Genomic DNA, 22,216 nt, shown 5'->3' with positions numbered 1-22,216 from the left:
CCCGCGCGCTCCGGCTTCCGGGTTCCGGAGGGGCGGGGCGGGGGCGTGACGCCAGCGCGTTACGGGGCGGAGCGCCGCGAAGACCCGCCCCCTCCCTACTGGCTCCGGACACCGCCTCCTGCAGCTGGTGGATGAAACCAAGTGTGAGGGGAAAACAGAGTGGCGCGCGCTCAGGGGTCTCCCGCTTCACCAGCAGACACGCAACCGGAGGCCAGCGGACACCCCTCCCATGGCGGCGCAATATGGCCCGGCCCGGGGCGACGGGGCGGGGACCCGGACTTGAAGAGCCGGCCTTTGAGTTAAAGGCGGGAAATGGCGGATTCCTCGGGACGCGGAGCTGGGTGAGTTGAAGCGCCACGGGTCTGGATTTTGTGGGTGCCGGCGAGAAGGCCATGGCCGACAGCTGGGGGAGGTGGGGCAGCAGAGTTGGGGATTGGGCATCTGACCCCTTCAGGACCCACCGAGGGTGCACGGGCTCTGGGAGGCGGGAGGCGGCCGCTGCGCATGCTCGGCAGCCTGGGCGCGGAACTAAACTTGAGCCCCTAGTCAGTTGTGTGGGTGCGGGGCGATCTCTGGCTAGTGGCTTAACCTCTCTGTGCTTTCGCTTTCCTTCGCTGAGAAACCCGGCGAATGACGCCACCGTTCGACGTTGTAGGCCTCGGGTGAAACTTAAGAACTTAGAACAGTGCGTGGCTCTTGAACGTGATCTGTCGCGATTAGTTGCCATTTTATAGTGGACAAGTGCTGGGCCACTAAAGAATCTCCTTTAATCCTCCCAACCCTTCTTTCCTATGCTTCCACTTTACAGATGAGATGATAGAGGCTCAGGGAGAGAAGGTCATTTGTCCAGGGTCACACAGCAAGAGCAATAGAGACAAGACTTTGACCATTTACCCGGTTCCAGGCATGATTCCTGGGCTGAGTTCGTTTTATTTGTTCACTCGGCTGATGTTCTGTTGTGCCAGTGCAAACTGAAGTTTAATAGACCAGTTGAAATCACTTGTGTTTAATCCAGGGGTCATTACCCTGTGAGATTGCCCTTACCCTCTCCGAGGTTTGGGGGGAGGTACTTGAGGCTGGCACAGGTGTAGTGAACCCACCACCCCCGTTTAGTTTGATTCTAGAGCCGTGGCTCAGACCCCATAGGGAATCTGTGCTCTGTCCCTTGCCAGCTTTGAGACTTGCCAGAGGTGACCTGTTCAAACACTCTGGTCCTTTTCCAGGAAACAAGGGTAAAGCAGGGCAACGGGGAGGTTTTTGTAGGGTTGGGAGGATTGTGTGAAGGAGGAGACCTACAGGCACCTAGTGAGCATTTATTTGGTTGGTTGCCTTTGCCCACTATGGCCCAGCACCGCTGGGTCTCACTTGGGGTCCTCAGAGCCTGCAGTGAGCTGAGCAAGGGGACTGCCACTTTGTGACCAGTGGAGGTTGTGTCCTGACGTCCGCAGGGGTTACAGTGCCCAGGCCCCGGCCCTGCCCCTCAGTCAGCTCCTCTCTGGTTGCTGGTCTTTATTGGTAGCGTCCTGCTTGCCCAGATTGGACACCTGGGACGCATCCCGGAGTCTCCTGCCTCAAGGTTCCCTCTCTCCTAATACATCGAGCTTCATTCTTTCTTCCCTTAAATAGGGGTGAAACACATAACATCATTTCAAAGTGAGCGATCTCATGGCCTTAAGACATTCACACTGTGCAGCCACCAGCTCTGTCTAGTTCCAGAACATTTCATCAGCCCAGAAGGAAACTTTGTATTCATTTCAGTCACTCCCCATCCTTCATCCACCCCTCTGCTCCTGACCATCACAATCTGCTTTCTGTCTTACTTTGGCTGTTCTGGATATTTCAGATACATAGAATTGTACAATCTGTGTCTGTTTTTTTCCTTCAGGATAATTTTTTAAAAGAGATTTTGTTTACTTTTCTAAATAAACTCTACCCGCAATGCGGGGTTCGGGCTCCTGACCTCAAGATCAAGAGTTGCATGTCCCATGGACGGAGCCAGCCAGATGCCCCCAGGATAATATTTTTTAAGTTTTTTTTTTTTTTTTTTAAGATTTATTTATTTATTTGAGAGAGAGCAAGCAGGAAGAGGGGCAGAGGGAGAGAATCTCAAGCAGACTCTGCCTCAGCGCTCCATCTCAGGACCCTGAGATCATGACCCAGGCCAAAATCAAGAGTCAGATGCTTATCCAACTGAGCTGCCCAGATGCCCCCATCTCAGGATAATATTTTTGAGACTCATCCGTTTTAGCATGTATCAGTACTTCGCTTCTTTCTGGGGCTGAAGTACACTTGGGGTTTCTTATTTCTTGGAAGGAACATACGACTCACAAAGCTGAAAATACCTGTTGTCCGGTCCTTTGCAGAGAAGGGTTGCCAGTCGGTAGGCTGAACCTGTAAGCCGGGAAGTCAGAACTCTTGCCAGTGAAGCCATAGGGCTGATCATTTCCTATTTTGACATCATTCTCCTCTGCCCTTGTGCCTTGGCGTTGTTGCTCCCTGTCCCTGAATGTCCTTCCTTATGGACCTGGGCAAATGGGCTTTGTCTTTCACCTCCCCTCACCCCTTTAAGTGTCGGGGCACTCTTCACACGGCCTGACCGGGTAGCGCTGCTCTTCCCTCTCGGGGAAGGAGTTCCATCTCTCGTTCACCGGGTTATCACCAGGAGCATACAGTGGGCACAATTAACGAAGCCCTGACTTAAGTTGAGATCTTTGAGGCTTGGCAAACCTGCTTGCCCCTCTCACTCTTCTTGCTCTGGGCCCTTCTCAGTTTCAGCCAGGCAGGGACTCTGTGTCTCTATTCCCATCAAGGTGACCCTGCCTGGGAGACATGGGCGTGTGGCCGGGGGATGGGGGGGCGGTGGTTGGGGATGCTGGGACTGCGTTGTCCCAAGGAAGACTGGGCTCCTTGCTGCCTTCCCTGAGCTTGGCCAACTACGTAACTATGTCAGCAAGACCTTCTATGTCCCTCTTCTAGGAAGCCTTCCACGGGGGGTCCTGGTACTCCTGGTGGCGCTAAGGTGAAAGGAAGAAAAACACAAGGTAAGCAAAGTCGGAATCTAGCTTACGATCCAGTTTCAGTAAGTGCTTTTGGGGAAGGAAAAAAACGGGCCAGAGCAGGGAGGCTAGGCCTTTATTTCCTTGTAGGGACACATCTGGGAAGTCTGAGTCTGGTCATCCAGCTCTGCGGCCAGGGGTGTGACAGGACCTGGGGGAGGTCACCCAGGGCAGTGGGCCCTTCCAGCGGCAGGAGTCATGGGCTGTGTGCTGGCCTCGCCACTAGAGGTGTGGGTGAGGAGAGCCAGAGCTGGATTCATTAGCAAACACTGGGTCTCAGTTTCTTCTCTGGAAGCATCTCGGGTGCCCCCACATCTGGTGTCCCCGACTGGGTCTGCAGTCACTATTCACAGCCTCCCTTGACTCTTGGCAGTGCCGCTATGGGCAGTGGGCTCGAGAATCTCCCTCCTTGGAGTCCATGCCTCTGATACAAAGAGCTGTTTTCTTCAAGTGTTCTGCGTGCCAGTGTGCGTCTCTGAGAACTTAGAGCAGGCTTCTGCTTCCGAGTGCCTGCAGGGTCCTCCGTTACAGCCTGGCTCGCCGATCTTGTTTATGACCTCTAGTATGTTTACACGTGGTCTAGCTCTGGAACACAAATTATATCCTTCGTCGTACCATTGCTTCTCTGGAAAATCCACTGCTGTTCAAAACAAATACGCACGTCCTGGTTTCTGGAAACTCAGCTATCCAGGGAACCCCAGGCCTCGGATCCTTCCGGAGGAGCAAAACCCTTTGCCGATGGCATTGGACTAAAAGCAGCATCATTTCCTGTGCTTGAAAATGGAGGTGTCCTTTGCCCTGATCCCTCACCGGACATCCAGGGGTAGACCCTTTGTGTGTTTGGATTTTCTCCCCTGGGCCCCACCTGGTCTTGGCCTTGACCCTTAAGCACCTCCTGCCTGATGGTCTGAGCCCACTCACCCTGCGGTCATGGCTCTTCCTTGCCTGGTGCTCGCTCCAGGCAACCACTAGCTCCTTGTCCAGCTTCATGCTCCCCATGAACTATGGGTGTACCTCCTTTCCACTCAGGGTTGTAGCTGCACTCCCAGACCCAGCGTAAGATGACATCCTGGAGTGAAGATCCGGTTGAAATCACCATGTCACTTAACCAAACTGTCAAGCCATGGGACATTAACCATGATCCCGGGTCCCTTCATGAGAAAGGTAGAGCCCCAAGCTCTGGAGCTACCTAGAAAAAGTATAGAATGGTGCACCTGATGCCTGGCCCAGTACCTGCTCCCTTCTGGGTGGTGGACTGTAGTCACCAGCAAAGCAGACAGAAATCCTGGCCCTCGGGGCAGCTAGAACAGAAAGAGCGGAGGCACTGAGGTTGAGAGGGAGGTCCCCTAGGGGATGTGAGGCCTGCGAGGTGCCTGGAGATGCTCAGGACCTGCAAGGGAGCCCGTTCTCAGCCACCAGCGGAGAAGCCCGCTTGGAGGACACAGGATGTTTCCAGGGAAGCGTGCCTGCAAGTGTTGTGTTCAGAATGCGCACCGGGAATGGGTCGGTGGGCTTTGGAGCAGGGAGACCGCGGTGGTCTTGCAGAAAGGGGTTTCTCTGGTGCAGGGGTGATTGTGAGAACCACACCGGACAGGACTGGGGTTCCGGAGAGGGTAGAGGAAGAGGAGCCGCCATTGTAGAGGGGAGTGGAGGTGGAGGAGGAGGTGTAGGTGGAGGGCGTGGGAAGACCAGGAAGACCATTAAAGAGCGGAACTGGGGGAGGGGGTTTGCCAGAGCTGTGGCAAGCACAGAGGTCCCTCCACTTGGTGGGGCCAGGATATGACCCTGAACTTGGGAGGCTGCCAGATGCTGAGGTGGGAGGGTCTCCCGGGGCTGCTGCTGTCTTCCCGGTGAAGCAGTAACTGGTCACTAGCTAACTGGGGGGACCCAGTGTGGGGGACATGGGGGGAGAAGGTACAAGGGAGGACCGGGGAGAGGGGTTGGGTCTGAGCAGAGGACTGTGGGTGATCACTTGGGCCATTGTGAGAAACCCCCTCACTGCAAGGCAGGCATGGAATTGGGGGGGGACCTGGGCTGGGCTGTCCCCAAGGTATATGACCCTGGCATTGAGCAGGTCTCCCGAGAGGCCCCGAGCTAGGTAAGGGCATTAAGAGGCATGAAAGGCTTGTACCATGAGTGGGTCATACACACGGACTCATGAAGGAAGGGGTGGTCGGGATTCTGACCACAGGGAGTGAGTTGGAGAGGGGGGAGGGGCAGCCAACGGGTGCCCCCCTGCAGAAGGTCTTTTATCCTGTCCCAGCCCTGCCCCTGAATCCACTATCTGCTTTGAGCCTCTTCCCTTATAGCCTGGGGACTTGTAAACCCTAGGTATCACACATGTTCTCGCATATAGTAGGTGTCCCATACATTCTCGAGGGTACTGAAGCCCGAGATCTGAGAGGAGCAAGAGGGAGGAGTGCCCCCCTGCCCCACCCCTGTTCCTGCTGTGGACCTGGGAGAGCACATAGGACCTGGCTTTTGATGGTGCGGGACCCGGCTCTTCACGTTCCGCTCTTGCCGTCGTCTTCTAAACCGACAGTGTGCCCCCCGCAGGTGGAAGAGTCATCGAGTCCCGATACTTGCAGTATGAGAAGAAAACCACCAAAAAGGTAAAAACGTCGGTTTGAATGGTCTGAATGGGGTTCTGTGGGACTTGGAATTCTGACCCAAGTCGCACAGACCGGGCACAGCATGGTCCTAATCCCTTTTGCAAAGACATGATCTCTATTGAAACCTGAGACTGTTCCTTTCAACCCGATAATCCCTTTCTGGATTCTGTCCTGAAGCAGCGCTGTCGGGTGCCCAGCTCACAGCCCCTGGCCTTGGCTGGCGCTTAGAAAAACACCTGCAGGATTTTAAAGAAGGACTGTGGGGAAGAAACAACGGGCTGAAGCACCCAGTATTAGAGGCAGAGTTTAGTGAACTATCTGTAGTCACACCACGAAAATCATGCAGCTATTGAAAATGATGGACAGGGACATCTGGGTGGTTCAGTTGGTTGGGCGTCTGCCTTCGGCTTGGGTCGTGATCTCAGGAACCTGGGATCAAGTCCCACATCAGGCTCCTTGCTCAGTGGGGAGCCTGCTTCTCCCTCTGCCTGCCATTCCCCCTGCTTCTGGGCATGTGTGTACACCTGCGCGCTCTCTCTCTCTCTCACAAATAAATGGATAAAATATTTTTTTAAAAAAAGCAGTGATCTACAAAGTAGAAAATAAATTAAAAAAAAAAAGAAAACGGTGGAATGAAGCACTTAATGACACGAGCACCTGCTTGGTGTGGCATTTAACAGAAACACTCAGTAGATGACCCAGTTACGTATCTTGTTTCTTTGTGCGCATACTGAGAAGGTGGAGAGGTTGTGTTACTCCTTCCATTTTCCCAAATTTGGTTTTTGGTAAAATTCAGTGAATTATGAATTTCTGCTCCCTACCTTTTACTCTGGTAGAGTGGAATGGTAGGTTCTTAATAAGGTGATGGAAGGGGCGCCTGGCTGGCTCAGTCAGAAGAGCGAGCTGCTCTTGATCACGGGTCGTGAGTTCGAACCTCATGTTGGGTGTAGAGATTACTTAATAAACAAATAAACTTAAAAAAATAATGATGTGACTTAAGCTCCAACTTGAGGGAAAAGGAAACCTTTTTCACAAATTGCTGTCAGTTCTTGGGGGTGAATTGTTTTCAGTGGAATTAATTTTTTAATTATTATTTTTGTTTTTTAAAAAGTGAGAGAGCGCACTTGAGGGGGCGGTGGCGGGGGAGTGGAAGGAGAGAGAGAATCTCAAGCAGGCTCCACACCAGATGCAGGGTTCCATCTCACGACCCTGAGATCGTTTCCTAAGCCTAAGTCAAGAGTCAGACGCTTAACTGACTGACCCACCCGGGTGCCCCAGACTTAATTTTTTTTTTTAAAGTTAGTTTTAGGTTCACAGCAAAACTGAGTGGCAGGTACAGAGATTTCCCATAACCCCTGCTACCCCCTCCACAGCCTCCCTCCCCGATCAACCTCTCCACCCAGAGAGGTGCACTTTGACATTTGAGGAAGCTGCCTGACACATCACCCAGAGGCTGTGATTTAATTTGGTTTTTTGTTTGTTTTTTAATTTAAATTCACATGATTTACTTTGTTGAAGTGAGTTTCAACAAAAGATCACAGTCCCTGCCTCCTAATTTTAGTGTTGCCTTGTGAACTTGTTTACAAGCATCCCTGTGTGTCTGTGTGCTCTGGTATTTTCGATTCCTACGAGCTTGTCCATTTTCTTTCTTTCTTCCTTCCTTCCTTTTTTTTCTTTTCATCTCTTCAGGTAGAATTACACGGTTAAGTGTCACTCTTTAGCACACGGTTCTGCGAGTTTTGACAAACTTATCCCATCACAGACCCACCACAGTCAAGATACGGCACAGTCACCCCCCATCCCTTGGCTCTCCCCTGAAGCCGGCCCCTCCCCCATCCCAGCAGTTACCTGATTTCCATCCCTATAACTTTGCCTTTTCTGGAAGGTCATTAAGAAGGGGTCACACAGGGTGCAGCAGCCTCTTGCATGTGTTTTCACAGAAGGGAGAGGGGGTCCCTCCCTGTGGTTGCCTCTCACAGTGCCGGTTCCTTCGGGGAGCTGAGGAATGTTCCCCAGGGTGAGCGGGCCACGGCAGGCATAGCCATTTACCAGTGAAGGGCATTTGGTTTGATTGTCGGTTTGGGCCATGGTGCACAAAACCACCTTACACATTCTCGTGTGGGATTCCGTGTGGACACCCAAAGTGGCTGCAGCTCTCTACATTCCCAACAGCCCCAGAGGAGAGTTCGGTTGGAACTTTGAGATGGACCAAAGCCATTCTGGTGGCTGTGAAGTGTCGTCTTGTTGGGTTTTAATTTGCATTTCCATCACAACTAATGGTCTTGAGTATCTTTTCATGTACTTATTGGCCCGTCCTGGCTCTTTTGCCGTATTTTAAAAAAAAAGATTTTTAAAAAATTTATTCCTTTGACGGGGAGAGACACACAAGCAGGGGGAGTTGGAGAGGGAGAAGCAGGCTTCCCGCGGAGCAGAGAGCCCGATGTGGGGCTTGATCCCAGGACCCTGGGATCGTGACCTGAGCCAAAGGCAGAGGCTTTAACCAGCTGAGCCACCCAGGTGCCCCGAAATGTGATCTTTTTATATGGACCCTCTATCCTGCAATCTTGCTAAACTCACTTGTTTGTTTTCTTAAAGATTTTGCTGATTTATTCAGAGAGAGCGCATGCACGTGCAAGTGAAAGTGAGAGGCAGAGGGAAAGGGAGGGAAAGAAGCTCATGTGGACTCCGTGCTGAGCCCTGGGCTCCACACAGGGCTTGATCTCACAACCCTGAGATCATGGCCCGAGCCAAAATGAAGATCAGATGCTTAACTCACTGAGCCCCCCAGGCACCCCTTTACTTACTGGTTTTAGTAGCATTTGGGATTTTCTTTGCAAATCATGTAAGAAGAGAGGATTTTTCCTTCCTTTTTAAGCTGGTTGCCTTTTATTTCTTATTCTGAGACCCCCAGTAGGAGGTTGAATCAGGGTGGTGTCTACACTTTGAAATGGTCTTGCTCTTCTCAAGGTTTTCTTTCTGCTCGGATGTTGTAATGGCTTGTGAGCTCCATGCATTGCTTCTTTTGTTTTTTGTTTTTTTTTTTAATAAGTTTTGAAGATTATTACTTGTACAGAAACTTTGTTTTTCCTGATGACCGGAGGAATATGTTCTTTGCAAATATTATAAAGGATACAGAAGGGGCGCCTGGGTGGCTCAGTGGGTTAAGCCTCTGCCTTCAGCTCAGGTCATGATCTTAGGGTCCTGGGATTGAGCCCCACATCAGGCTCTCTGCTCAGTGGGGAGCCTGCTTCCTCCTCTCTCTCTGCCTGCCTCTCTGCATACTTATGATCTCTGTCTGATAAATAAATAAAATCTTTAAAAAAAAAAAAGGATACAGAAAATCAGTCACCTGGCGTCTACAGTGTCAGAGCCAATCACTGGCAAACATTTTGGTGGTTCCCTGTGTTCTGTGCATGTGAGGGTATCCTTTTTGATTAAGCCGTCCCATTTCTATGTAATTAAATGTCAGAACCCTACGTCACTCTCCCAAAGTGATAGCAGATACAAACTGCACACACCGGGAAGACAGGTGTCTTGTCCCCTGAATCCTGACTGTCATGTGTTCCCCTAACAGACCTCTGCAGCAGATGCGGTGAAGACTGGTGGGAAGATGCCTGAAGGGGGAAGGAAACTCCACCTGCTCCAGAAGAGCAAAGGTGTGTAAAGATGGAGAGAGGGTGTGAAACAGCTCTGAAACTCGTAAGTGAGGAATGTGGTGGTGGATTTTGTTTTCCAGTATGCTAAGGGGAAACTCCATCTTTCTGGGAAGTGTCAGAGGAGCTAGTTAGAGTGTCTGGGTAAGGACAGGTCTGAGGCATGTGGGGAGCCGGAGGGGAATGGCCGGGGAAGAGAGGAGGTTACTTCCTGTGCGGCCATCATGGCACTTCCTTGGTCATATGACCGTTTCCTGGGTGGAACTCTGAGAGTGCGACTCAGGGGGCCCGTGAGGCCTCATCTTCCTGCCTCTCACCACCTTGGGTTAGGTCTTCCTCATAACATTTCCCCTTAATCTTCCTAGAAGCCGTCACCAAAGTGATATGCAAAACTTGCTGTTTTTCTGATCATAGACATAAGTGTTTGTGGTAAAACGGAAATCAACAGCAATGGAAAATGGAAAGTGTAGACAAGGAGGGTGGATACTCACTCCTGAGCTGCCCCGTCGATCACTGCTGTGTATGTGGTGTTCAGTTGTAGTCAGTGTGTTCATTCTAGAAGTCTGGGAAGGCCCCTCCCCAGAGTCGCACTCCGCCAGCTCCTCACATGCCCACTTCTCCAGCAGCACTGGGCCCTCTTTCTCACGAAAGTAGTTCATAAAAAGCAAAACTGTTCCTTGGCCCACTCCTCCTTGTTCAAAGTGGCAACAACTGTGAGTCTCGGGAAAAATTAAGTACAGTTGACCCTTGAACTACATGAGTCTGAACTGCATGAATCTACTCGTATGTGGGTTTTTTTGTTTTTTTTTTTTATTTTGTTTATTTGACAGAGACACACAGCGAGAGCAGGAACACAAGCAGGGAGAGTGGGAGAGGGAGAAGCAGGCTTCCTGCCAAGCAGGGAGCCCGCTTTGGGATCATGGGATCATGGATCATGGCCCGAGCCGAAAGCAAACGCTTAACAACTGAGCCACCCAGGCGCCCCGATATGTGGGATTTTTATAATACAATACTGTAAATGTATCTTCTCTTACGATTTCCTTAATATTTCCTTTTTTTTAGCTTACTTTATTAAATGAATGAAGTTTATAGTACACGTAACATATAAAATACATGTTCATTGATTTTATGTTCTCAGTAGGGACCTCTAATCAATAGTAGACTGTTAGTCGCTAGCCTTTTGGGGATTAGAAAGTTACTGATCGTGGTTTTCGGTGTTTTGCCCAGCGTCTGCGCTGCTCCTTGACCTGGGCATGCTCCATGTGCTAGGGCCAGCTCTGTAGTCTTTGCTCATGCCCTTGGGTCTGGGGCCACATGTCCAGCCGGGAAAGCCAGTGTGCGGCCCAGAAGGGTCAGAAGTTGGGTCAGCCACATCTTAAAATCAGGGTTCTCACCCACGGGCGATTCAGACTTAGAAATGTCTGGACACAGTGGGTTGTTGTGATGGGGGGGGGAGATCTGCCACTTGTGTCTGATGGGAGAGGCCGGAAATGCCCTTCAATTGCCTGCTGCCCCCAACACAGCCCTGCCCCAGAGGGAGTTGCAGCCCCAAATGTCAATAGTGTCAGGGCTGAGAAACCATCATTGAAACAACCACAGGGAGCACCTGGGGGCCTTCGGCTTGGGTCATCATCCCAGGGTCCTCGGATGGAGCCCCGCATCAGGCTCCCTGCTCCGTGGGCAGCTTGCCTCTCCCTCTCCCACTCCCCCTGCTTGTGCTCCCGCTCTCACTGTGTGTGTCTCTCTCTCTGTCAGATAAATAAGTAAATAAATAAATGTTTAAAAAAAAACAACCCATAGCCACGAGGGGGGCTCAGTCAGAAGAGTGAGCTGAGTCGGCCAGTTTGAGTTCCGTCTTATTCCTCGAAGGAAACACTGTACATGCGCGTGATGAGACACATAACTCGCACAAAAGCAGCAGCAGTAAAAAGTCCTGTGTTCCATCTCAGGTTTCCATCCTCTTACCCAGGAGGTCAACAGACTCCTGTTCCGTTAGAATTTTTCGAACATTTGAACCCAGGGCCCCACACTCTACACGTCACCATGACACCGCTCTGTTGATTCCCACATACCCCTCTTTCTAGGCCACACGGGCGTTCCTTCAACCACTGGCTGCCACCTTGCTAACAACAGGGAGGATTTCACATGCCATCTGTTCGTTTCGCGGCCCCCTGGATCCCTGGCTGGGTTGTAGCCCGCAGTACCCTACTGCCCATTTTAGGGGCGTCAGGCGTAACTTTACATGGTTAAATAGAGGGTAAAGATGAAGGGACCCCCCCCCCCCCCGGAGAAGAGGAACAGCCCAGAAGCTGCTGGAGAAAGAAGGGAAAAGCAGAAGAAAGAACGGATGCATGGCAGGTGGCAGACCCCTATCCAAAACACTAAGCTAAGCAGCAAGGCGTATTCACCTCTCTGGGTTGGAGAGCCTGCGTCTCTCTCTCCTTCTACTCTGAAATAGATTCACCTTGCTAGCTGGGAATTTGCAGAGCTGCTTCAGCCCTCTGTCCCGCTCCCCTCACAAGACGCTGGCTTTTCGGAAGCAAAAAGCCCGTAGTGGGACGCCTAGGTGGCTCAGCAGGTTAAAGCCTCTGCCTTCAGCTCAGGTCATGATCCCAGGGTCCTGGGATCGAGCCCCGCGTCGGGCTCTCTGCTTAGTGGAGAGCCTGCTTCCTCCTCTCTCTCTCTCTGCCTGCCTCTTTGCCTACTTGTAATCTCTATCTGTCAAATAAATAAATTAAAAAAAAAAAAAAAGCCCGTAATGGTTGCACAGAGTTGCCTGTGTCCCGCCATAGCGCGCAGGACCTTGCAAACTGTGCCGACCTCTGGGGCTTCTCACTGGGCCCACAGACAACAGTGGAATCGGGAAGGGCGACCTGCAGTCCACATTGCTGGAAGGGCACGGCACCGCCCCGCCGGACCTGGACCTCTCGGCCATCAACGGTAAATCATCCACCTGCCCCTGGCTCTTCCCCAGCTGGGCCTTGTGGTACACCTCGGAGCTGCCGAAGCATGCTCTGAGTTCTCACCTTCCAAATGCTCTTCTTGATCTTAGACAAGAGTATGGTTAGAAAGACTCCGCAGCTAGAAAAGACGATGTCGAAGAGAACCGACTCGTCGTCGTTTTCTTCTTCACAGAGAAAGAGCCCGGTGAGTGTCTGAGATGAAAGAGAAGCTGTGGAGTTAGAGACGTCTGATGTTAGCTCCCCCCGTCCCCGACCCCCAGCATGTGCCACTCGAGCCCTGAGGCTCTAAAATGGAACAAGGCAGCCCCACGTTTTAGGGAAAACCCAAGACCACATGCGTCCTCGGAATATTCATAGAGTTTAAGTTGCCCCAAATACGTGTATAAGTATATGTAGTTACGAAGGCGAGATCATGTGAACAATGAGATTTGGGGCCTCGTTTGCTGGTACTATGCTAGGGAAGGCACCAGGCTGGGCCCTGGGCCCCAGGGGAGGACAGCTGGGCTGGGGTCTCATGCTGGGGTGGGAGGTCCGCCTTCTGGCTTCAGTGTGGCCCTGATTGCACAGGACTCCCCCAGCTGACCCGGACCAGCCAGCCACGGGAAGGGCCTGGACCACCCCCTTCCTTCTCGCAGGGTGCCCCAAAAAACAAAACGAGAAAAGAGAAACAGCGGGTTGACACACAGGAGAGAATCATCAGACTACTGAATTAAGTCAGGTTTTTGAAGGTTAGGTTTCTGCCCTTCCGGTGAGGAGAGAGCAAGGCTTATACCAATTCACTGGCAACCAAAAATGTTGTTTTCGCCTCCCCAAGGACCTGTCGGAGGCGATGGAAATGATGGAATCCCAGACGTTGCTCCTGACCCTGCTGACCGTGAAGGTGGGGACAGAGCTCGCTCGTGCATGACGGGGGCAGGAGGAAAGGCTTTGCGAGGCGCAGGGATGGCATTCCCTCTGGCCTGAGCTCCTGTTGTGCGCTTGACAGATGGAGAATGGTCTCGCTTCGTTCGAAGAAAAGGCAGAGAGGAATTTATTAATAATGTGTAAAGAGAAGGAGAAGCTACAGAAGAAGGCCCACGAGCTGAAGCGCGAACTTCTCCTCACTCAGCGGAAGCGGGAGCTGGCAAACGTCCTTGACGCTCAGGTCAGCGGCCATGCAGTCGCCGCGCTGCACGTTCCGGGGCGGGGTGAGCCCAGCAGGGCGATCCGAGGGAGTGTGGACGGGGGCTGTCCCTGCTGCCTGGCTCTGACTCTGTGGCCAACTTTTGGCACCACTGGGTGCTGGCATGGGACTGGGTCTTGTGTCCTAGGCCTCCTTCCCTCCTGCCTGCAGATCGAGATGCTCACCCCCTATGAGGCTGTGGCTGAACGCTTTAAGGAGCAGTACAAGACATTCGCCACAGCCCTGGACACCACGAGGCACGAGCTTCCTGTGAAATCGGTCCACCTGGACGGGGACGGGCAGCAGTTCTTAGGTAGGAAACGGGGTGGCTGCTGGGCAAGGGGCAGAGTGAGTGAACGGCCGGTGCGGGTCGGTGCTTGTCGTGTGCCAGCCGCCTTTATCCCTTTGTGTCGCGTCATAGCCTCCTCTGAGTAGATGGTGTGTCCCTCATCAGATGGCAGAGGACAGGGGTGGAGGGGGCTGGCAAGGCTGCAGTTTGTCCGGGGTCACGTCCCGAGTAAGGATTGAGCTGGGATTTGAAGCCAGGTCTGTGGATCGGCCCAGTAATTTCCATCCCTGCCAAAACACAGTCCTGGGGATTGGCTACTGTCCCCCAAGGCGGGGGGTTCTCTTCAGAGACGCTGATCCTTACCCCATCTTGCCTTCTTTTTTTTTAAATGTAATCTCTACACCGAACGTGGGGCTTAAAGTCGCAAAACTCAGGATCAAGAGTCTCATGCTCTACCGATCAGGCCAGCCAGGTGCCCCAGCCCCGTCCTGCCTTCTGTGAAGAGCCGTGGGACCCCTCTGTGGCATAGGATTCCCACCTGATCCTTCACGGGAAGGAGTCCACATGCATGCTTGACCTTAAAATTCTCTTTAGGACAAGTGTCTTTTTTTTTTTTTTTTTTTTTAATTTATTTGTTTGACAGACAGAGATCACAAGTAGGTAGAGAGGCAGGCAGAGGGATGGGGGGAAGCAGGCTCCCTGTTGAGCCGGGAGCCCGATGTGGGGCTTGATCCGAGGACCCTGAGATCATGACGTGAGCTGAAAGCAGAGGCTTAACCCACTGAGCCACCCAGGTGCCAGAGAGCAAGTATCTTCCCAAAGCAAGTTTTCAGCCGGCCTAGAGTCTGGTTATTTCCAGGCAGGGTCCTCATGAGCCATCTAAATATGTCTTGTTTGAGGCCGATGTAAGTAAAGGATCGCCACCTAAAATCAGGTGGACATTCCCTCCAGAACTTTCCACAAACGCAGTTCAAGATCACAAAGGCCGTTGCTCTGTTGGTAATCTCGGACACGGGTGATTTTAATCCAGCTTTTCCCGGTACGGAGTAGCAAGGGGATCACACGCAGTCTTGAAGAATGCGCCTTGTGGAGCGATTTTCTGCGTGCGGGTGTCCGGTTTTACAGCGACGGCAGTGAGCTGCACATCTGCCGCTCTTGGACCCCGTCCCTGGCGAGTGCCGAGGGTGGCGGCCAGCAGTTGGGATCGGGTTGCGAAGGAGCCCGCGGCTTCTGGAACTAATGACAGATTGGGTGGCTCAAAACACCAGAAGTTTATTCCCTTCAGTTCAGGGGTCCTGCAGTCCGAAGTCTGGGTGTCAGCAGAGTTGGACCCTCCTGGAGACTTGGAGGGAAAATGCGTTCTGTGCCTCTCTCCTGACTGCCGGTGTTGCTCCCTGTTCTTGGCATTCCTTGGCTGGTGGTGGCGTCGCGCCAGTCCACGTGTGTCTTCACACGGCCTTGCTTCCGAATCGCCCTCCCCTTCAGAGGATGCCAGCTCACAGACCTCACTGTAACCCAGTGACGTCGACGCAGGCTCCATGGCCAATAAGGTCCCGTTCGCAGCTCCTTGAGATTAGATCCTGAACGTGTCTTTTGGGAGGAGGCAGTGGAGACCAGAACGAGGAGTATAAGAGTGTGGGTGTTTGCGGAAGACCCTTACAAGGGTCTCAGAACCTTGCGGTGGCGGGTTATGACTCAGTGTGTGTATGGTGTGGCGTGTGCGGAAGTGGGGAGCTGCTGCGTTCTTTAAATGCAGGCTACGCTCTCGGGTGAGGGGGGCACAGATGCTGGGAACGGGGAGTGGGAACCACAGGTTTGTTTCTAAGTTGCTTGCAGGACAGACTTCCTTGGCCTTTTGCATTGCTTTCTTTTGAGGATGTCAGAGTGGCCTTCCAGGTCCGTTCCAGCGACCGCCCGGCTGGCGGACACACCTGGCCTACGATCTCAGGCCCCTGTGATCTGCGGCACTAGGGAGGGGGAGAGAAGCGGTACCAGCACATGAATGTTGTCCCCCGTGACCCTCTCTGCCTTTGAGCTCTTCATGATTCCAGCATAACACACAAGCACTCTGGGGAACCAGAAGAATCCAGTCAGCCTCCCAACTAGCCCGTCCCTTGCTCGGGGCACTGTGAAACCCTTGGCTGACCGCCCCTTTCCCCCTCCAGACAGTTTGCAGCGGGAGCTGACGACCACATGCCATCTGCTGGAAGAACTGGGGATCGGCAGTTTAGAAGAAAACGTGAAAGCTCTGGACCTGTTGAGCGAACTCAAGGAAATGACCCAGAAGAAGGATCTGGAACTCCGAAGGTACTGCAGAAAAGATTTGAAGTTGGGAGCAGCTGGTCGTGCTCCGGCGAGCGGGCAGCTCTGATGTTTGCAGAGGCCGGGGGTGCAGGGGCCCACTGAGGCAGGGAGAGGGGACTGTGCAAAGCACCGTGAACTCAGCCCAAACTCCCATGTGCGTTCTCAAGAAGCCACAGTAGAAAGGGGTCTCTAGCATCACCTGTCCTGTACTTCCCCAGAGTCACAGCATTTCCGGTACCCTTGGGTGGGCCTGCTCATGCTTGAAACGTCTCCTGGGGTAAAGGCTTGGGGTGATCTTCTTGGAACTTATTACTGGAAGTATAAATTCATATAGAAAAGGCACAGATCCTCGGTTTGGTTTGATGGGTTTCACGAATGTGGGCCCTGGGCAAGCAGCCCCCAGGCCGCAGTGCACCCCCAAGCCTGCTCCCCCAGCAAGCCCCCTTGGCACCTTTCTCGCTGTTAAAGCTTCCCCCCGGGGATTTTTTTTTAACCCTTGGGGCTTTCCTCTTCATCTTCCCCCCGAAAATCTCCTTTTGTTCTTTCTTATGATGCTGAATATGCTCTTCGAAATGTGGAAAAACATTGAAAGTTACTCCTAAAAAAGAGTTGCCACCTACTAGGACATTCCCTTCTTGTGTGCATGCCCTCAGGGGAACTCCTCATGCACCAGAAGGTTCCAGATCACAAGGGTCAAAGCTACAGCTGGCCAGACACACTCTTTTAGCATGTATTTCCCTGCTGTCGTTTACACTGCATGAGGCCACGCGTCCGTTCATGGCGTGGTTCCCCAAATATCTGGTGGATAAATGACTCTTATTTTGCACCTGCCCCGTCCTGTTCTCGCAGGCCTCTCCGAGCTCTGCTCAGATGTGTTGAGTCATGCGTGCTTCCCCAAGAGTGCATGGGACGCGGCTCGCTTCTGTCTGGTCCTGGGCCCAGAGGCCGAAAGGCTTCATCCGTCCTGTCGTTTCTGCAGGAGCTTCGCCCAGGTGCTGGACCTCTCGGCCGAGGCGAGTAAAGAGGCGGCTTTAATCAACCAGGAGGTCTGGGAGGAAGCCCAGGGCCTGGAGGCCCCCAGCCAGTGGTACTTCAACCAGGAAGGCGCCGGCGGGGAAGCTCTAGGGGAGGTCCGGACCCCGCTTCTGTTGGGCGCCGGGGAGCCACACACGGCGTGAGTCTACACGCCAGCCGTGTCCCCCCCGCCCAAGGGGGGACCTCCCTGCCGACCGCCGGGAAGAAAGCCTGGCCCCTCCCCCGGCTCAGCGCACACGTGTGTGCCACGGCCGTGCGTGTCACGCTCTGGGAGCTCAAGCACTTTAGACACTACTTTGGCGATGTAGCTATTTTTGTACAAGCATATCAATCACTTGATATTTAAAGAATAAAACTTGTGCAGTCAAGCGTTGGTTGCTATGTCAGGGGCCAGGAGAAGGCTCGCGTTGTCTCAGGTTCTTCTGAACTGCGGCTCCTCGGTCTTGGGACTCCTGGGACGCGAGTGTTTCACTTGCAGGGGGATTTCGTGTCCTGCCGCCCCTGTAGTGCTTGCCCCTTTACCATCCTGGAGCAAGTTCAGAGTTGGCGCACCACAGGAAGTTCCCCACCCAGGCCAGGGTCCCAGCGCTGTTGCTGGAGGCACTGTCAGGCTCTGGCCCTAAGCTGTGGTCTACGCCCCATGCCCAGTGGGGCACAGGGGATCGGCCCAGCCAGCCCGCCGGCTCCTGTCAACACTGTGTGGGCTCCGGCCATCCGGCTGCTTCCCAGGTAGCGTGCCTCCGTGGACGTCGGCTGGTTCCCCTTTACAGGCCTGTGTTACAGCCCTGGGAACGGGAATGTTCCCGGAGAGACACAGTTCCGTTGCCGTCATGGGTCCCAGTAAAAGAGACGTGGCCACTGTTGCTAAGGCCGCTCAGACAGACAGGACTGCTCTTGTCCAGCTTCTGCCTTTGCCCCGCAGTCTCTGCCCACACTTGACCTGTAATCCTGTCAAGCCCGAACATTCCCAGCCTCTGCGTCTCTTCAGAGCCTGCTCTGGGGCTTCCCACAGAGCTCCTGGATCGGAGTTCCAGAAACTTCTCTCCCACCCCCCGACTCCTTTGTCCCCCATTCGTGTGCAGAAAACGTTGGGTCCACAGGAGGGGGCACCCAGGAACCCTGGTCCTTCTGTCAGTATTTTCCTGCACTTAGCCCGCTTACTGCCCCACAGGCCATCTCCCCCGGCTTTCAACAGCCAGTGTTTCCAAGGCCCATTCCAGTTTCCTACTGAGCTGTCCCTCTGCAGAGGGGAGCTCTCTGCCCGCTGTTGGGTGTCACGGGCGATCAGCATGTTCCCCGGTCTGAGGGAATGGGGCTCGGCTCCACACGGTGGCGGGTTCCGCTGCAGCTCCCTTATAGCTCTCCAGGCGTCCGCATATACCACCGGCTGAGCAAAGCCCGTTCAGAGCCCCAGTCTGTTCCTGTCAGGTCCCATTTGTAGCTCCCCAGGGCTACCAGCCTCAATCTCCCTTGCCAGCGAGGACCCGGGCCTTCCCACCAGGGAACCTGCCACGGAGCCATCTGTAGCTCTGTCTCTCGTGTGGGCAGATGGAATAGTTCTTGTAGGCATTTTGTGCGTCCGTGGGTGCGAGGGGACTTTGTCGACATTCAGCACGTTTCTGCGTTGCTACAGGACCCCCATGTCCACTCATGGCCCAGGAGGCCATCCTGAGTGCGGACCCTGGGCCGATTCCAATCCCTTTCCAAACCTGGGAGGCATTTCTTCTGATGGGCGTTAGCGTGTCCTGTACTCATGCCCCCCTCCAATTCCCATAGTGATTCCCTCAGGGCTGGGCCCCACATGGGCATCCCTTTCATAGGCCAGCTTTCCGCAGCCACTTGCCTGACTATGGCCTGACCACTGGCCATGACCCCTGAGTCTAGAAACCCAGGCAGGGGGCCTCTTGTTCTGCTCAAGACTTCCATTACTGCCGAGAAAAGGTTGTGCAGTTCAGCCCACCGGACGGTTTTGTTTTCACCTTCTTTGATGAGGTGCCGGCCTTCCAAACAGGGTTGTCCCTTCATCTTGGCCCTGCTGTTCATAAGCCCAACAGCTGTTCGTCAGCGGAGAGCTGTTTGTAGGCCACCCTTCAAGTGACAATAGAATCTGGCAGCTACTCCCCCGTCTTCAAAGTCAGTCCTAGGGGAGAAGAGTCTCCCTGCTCACGGGTATCTCCTCTCATTCCCCCAGTAGCACAGTTGTGAGCTGCTGTCACAAAGTCTGGGCATCGCTGTCACCAATGGAGTGTTTCTCCAACACCATCAAAAGCACGATGGATATGACAGCTTTCGAGAATATTTTATCCTTCAGTTGCTGAGACAACCTTAATTAACCAAGAGGTCTGGGAAGAGAACTAGGAGGTCCATTATATTTCAAGGGCGAGGGCCCCGCCGGGAAATCTCGGGAAGAGCCTAGGAGCGCGCTCCTCTCAGGTGACAAGCTTCGTGCGTCCTGAATGCACACCCAGGCCATGCTTGCTAATCCGGTGACAAGCTTCCTGCAAACAGCTAGGAAAGACACATCCTCGACCACTTGTTCTGGGAGGGATTTTCAGTATATTCAGCAAACGTGATCCCTTTATCCCCTTGCTATAGGCAGTTTTGTATGATCATTTCCTTTGATATTTTTTAAAAGACTTATTTATTTATTTATTTGACACACAGAGAGAGATCACAAGTAGGCAGAGAGGCAGGCAGAGAGAGAGAGAGGGACGCCCTTCCTTTGATATTTTAAAAATAAACCTGTTCTGGGGCACCTGGGCGGCTCAGTGGGTTAAAGTTTTTGCCTTCGGCTCAGGCCATGATCCCAGGGTCCTAGGATTGAGCCCCACATTGGGCTCTCTGCTCGGCAGGGAGCCTGCTTCCCTTTCTCTCTCTGCCTGCCTCTCTGCCTACTTGCAATCTCTGTCAATTAAATAAAATCTTTAAAAAAAATAAATAAACTGTTCTGATTAAGTCTTGGTTCCTTGTGTACCGGGGAAAGCTGAAAGTTGTGTTACAGTATCATGACTTCTAGTAAGAAACGGGTTTGGTTGTCACCCGAGTTTCTGGCAGAGCTCCTAAAACTCTTAGAATTTACTAAATGATGGGAACAGTAAAGGTGTATTTTGCAGTTAATGAGGCGACTTTTGCAAAGATCCTAGGTAATGTAAGGATGAGGAGAACCAACCACGTAGTTAGAGGGGTTGGAACTTTGAGGCCTACCCATCCCCCACCAGACCTCCTTTCTGGGAGAGGAGAGGGGCTGGTGATTGAATTCAGTTGCCAGTGGCCAGTGTCATCAGTCACACCTGTGTCATTAAGCCTCGATAAAAGCCCAAAACGATGGGGTTCAGGAAGCATCCGGTTTGTGAATTTATGGAGGTGCTGGGAGGGTACACACCTGGGGAGGACATGGAAGCCCCATGCCTTTCCCCTATACCTTGCCTGATGCAAGTACTCTACTGGGCTGTCGCTGGGTCCTATCCTTTTATATTAAATTAGTAATCAAATGAGTAAACTTTTCCTTAGTTTTGTGACTTACTCTAGCAAATTAATGGAATTCAAGGGAGAGGGTCATAGGAACCTCTGATTTCTAGCCCATCGGTCAGAAGCACAGGGGACAACCTGGACTTGTGTTTGGCATCGGGAGTGGAGGGCAGCCTTTTGGGACTGAACCCGCAGGTGGTGAGTCTAATGCCATCTCCATTTTCACAGTGTTTGAATTAAGTTAAATTGTGGGGCACCCAGCCGATATCTGAGAATTGCTCGGTATTGTGAGGGGAAAATCCACATTATAATTGGTAACAGAGGAAGATTTGTGTGGTCTGACATTTTTTTCTGAACAGCCAGTCCTGAGCCTTGGAGGGAGGGCTCACCGTGCAACCTCTGTGTACCATGGGACGTATGTGCTCATGAAAGGTTTCTACTGGAGGAGGATTAAGAGGTAGACAATGTATCGTGAATGCGCTCATCTTTTCTTCTTTCCCTCCTCAAATACGGTTAGGCTGAAGATAAAGAAAAAAGAGGTTTATTCAAACAGGATGGAGGGAAATAAAACCACATCATTATATCAATTGATGCTGAAAAAAACCATTGGGCAAAATGCACACCCTTTCATGATAAAAACAAAAATCTGACTGAGGGAAACTACCTTAATAGGATAAAGTCCATCTATGAGAACCCACAGATCACATTATACTCAATGGTGAAAGACTGAAAACGTTTCTTTTTTTTTTTTTTAAGTAGGCTCCATGCCCAGCATGGAGCCCAATGTGGGGCTTGAACTCATGACCCCGAGATCAAGACCTGAGCTGAGATCAAGAGTTAGGCGCTTAACTGACTGAGCTACCCAGGTGCCCTTGAAAGCTTTTCCTTTAAGATCAGAAACAAGGATGCCCACTGTCACCACTTTCATTACACATAGTATTATGGAAGTCTCGGCCAGGGTAAGTAGGTAAGAAAAAGAAATAAAAGACATCCCAACAGGGATTGAGGAATTTAAAATCCTGTCTGTTTGCAAATGACATGATGGTACACATAGAAAGTCCTAAAGGTTCCACAAAAAACCCAAACCAAAACAAAACCCAAAGAACAACAACAACAAAAAACCCACCCCCAAACCATTAGAACTAGTAAATGAAATCAGCAAAGTTGCAAGATAAAAAGCCGACACTCAGAATTCAGTTGGGTTTCCATACACTAACAATGAACAAAAAGGAAAAGAAGAAAATGATTCCATTTACAACAGCATCACAAAGAGAAATGCTTAAGAATGAAATTAACCAAGAAAGTGAAAGATTTGCAAACTGAAAACTACAAAATATTTCTGAAAGAAAGAAGATACAAATAAATGGAAAGACAGCCATGTTCATAGACTGGAAATCTTAATGTTATTAAGATGTCAATAGTACCCAAAGTGCCCTATAGATTTAATGCAATCCCAATAGCAGTTTATAGAAAAATAGTAAAATCCATCCCAAAATGCAATCCGGAACCTCAAGGGACCCCAAATAGCCAAAATAATCTTGAAAAAAAGAATAATAAAGTTGGAGGTCTCTTCCACCTGATTTCAAAGCTTACTACAAAGCTAAAATAATTAACAGTATTGTACTGGCATAAAGACAAGCATGTAGAACAATGGAACAGCACAGAGATCCCAGA

General features: G+C 52.0%; 1 protein-coding gene across 1 annotated transcript; it reads left to right on the top strand.

Moving 5' to 3' along the window:
- Positions 1–111: 111 nt before the first annotated feature.
- On the top strand, positions 112–17,435 carry HAUS8 (HAUS augmin like complex subunit 8). The gene is made up of 11 exons (XM_045989680.1): positions 112–341; positions 2,977–3,041; positions 5,613–5,668; positions 9,243–9,324; positions 12,169–12,261; positions 12,374–12,468; positions 13,099–13,164; positions 13,270–13,428; positions 13,618–13,759; positions 15,901–16,042; positions 17,019–17,435. The coding sequence occupies exons 1-11, from the start codon at positions 313–315 to the stop codon at positions 17,215–17,217; spliced, it is 1,128 nt and encodes a 375-aa protein (XP_045845636.1). The 5' UTR covers positions 112–312; the 3' UTR covers positions 17,218–17,435.
- Positions 17,436–22,216: the final 4,781 nt, after the last annotated feature.

This window comes from Meles meles, chromosome 20, assembly GCF_922984935.1.
Source record: "Meles meles chromosome 20, mMelMel3.1 paternal haplotype, whole genome shotgun sequence".
NCBI lineage: Eukaryota > Metazoa > Chordata > Mammalia > Carnivora > Mustelidae > Meles > Meles meles.
Note: the sequence above shows the minus strand (reverse complement) of the source record. Positions and strands in the feature narration are given on the sequence as shown.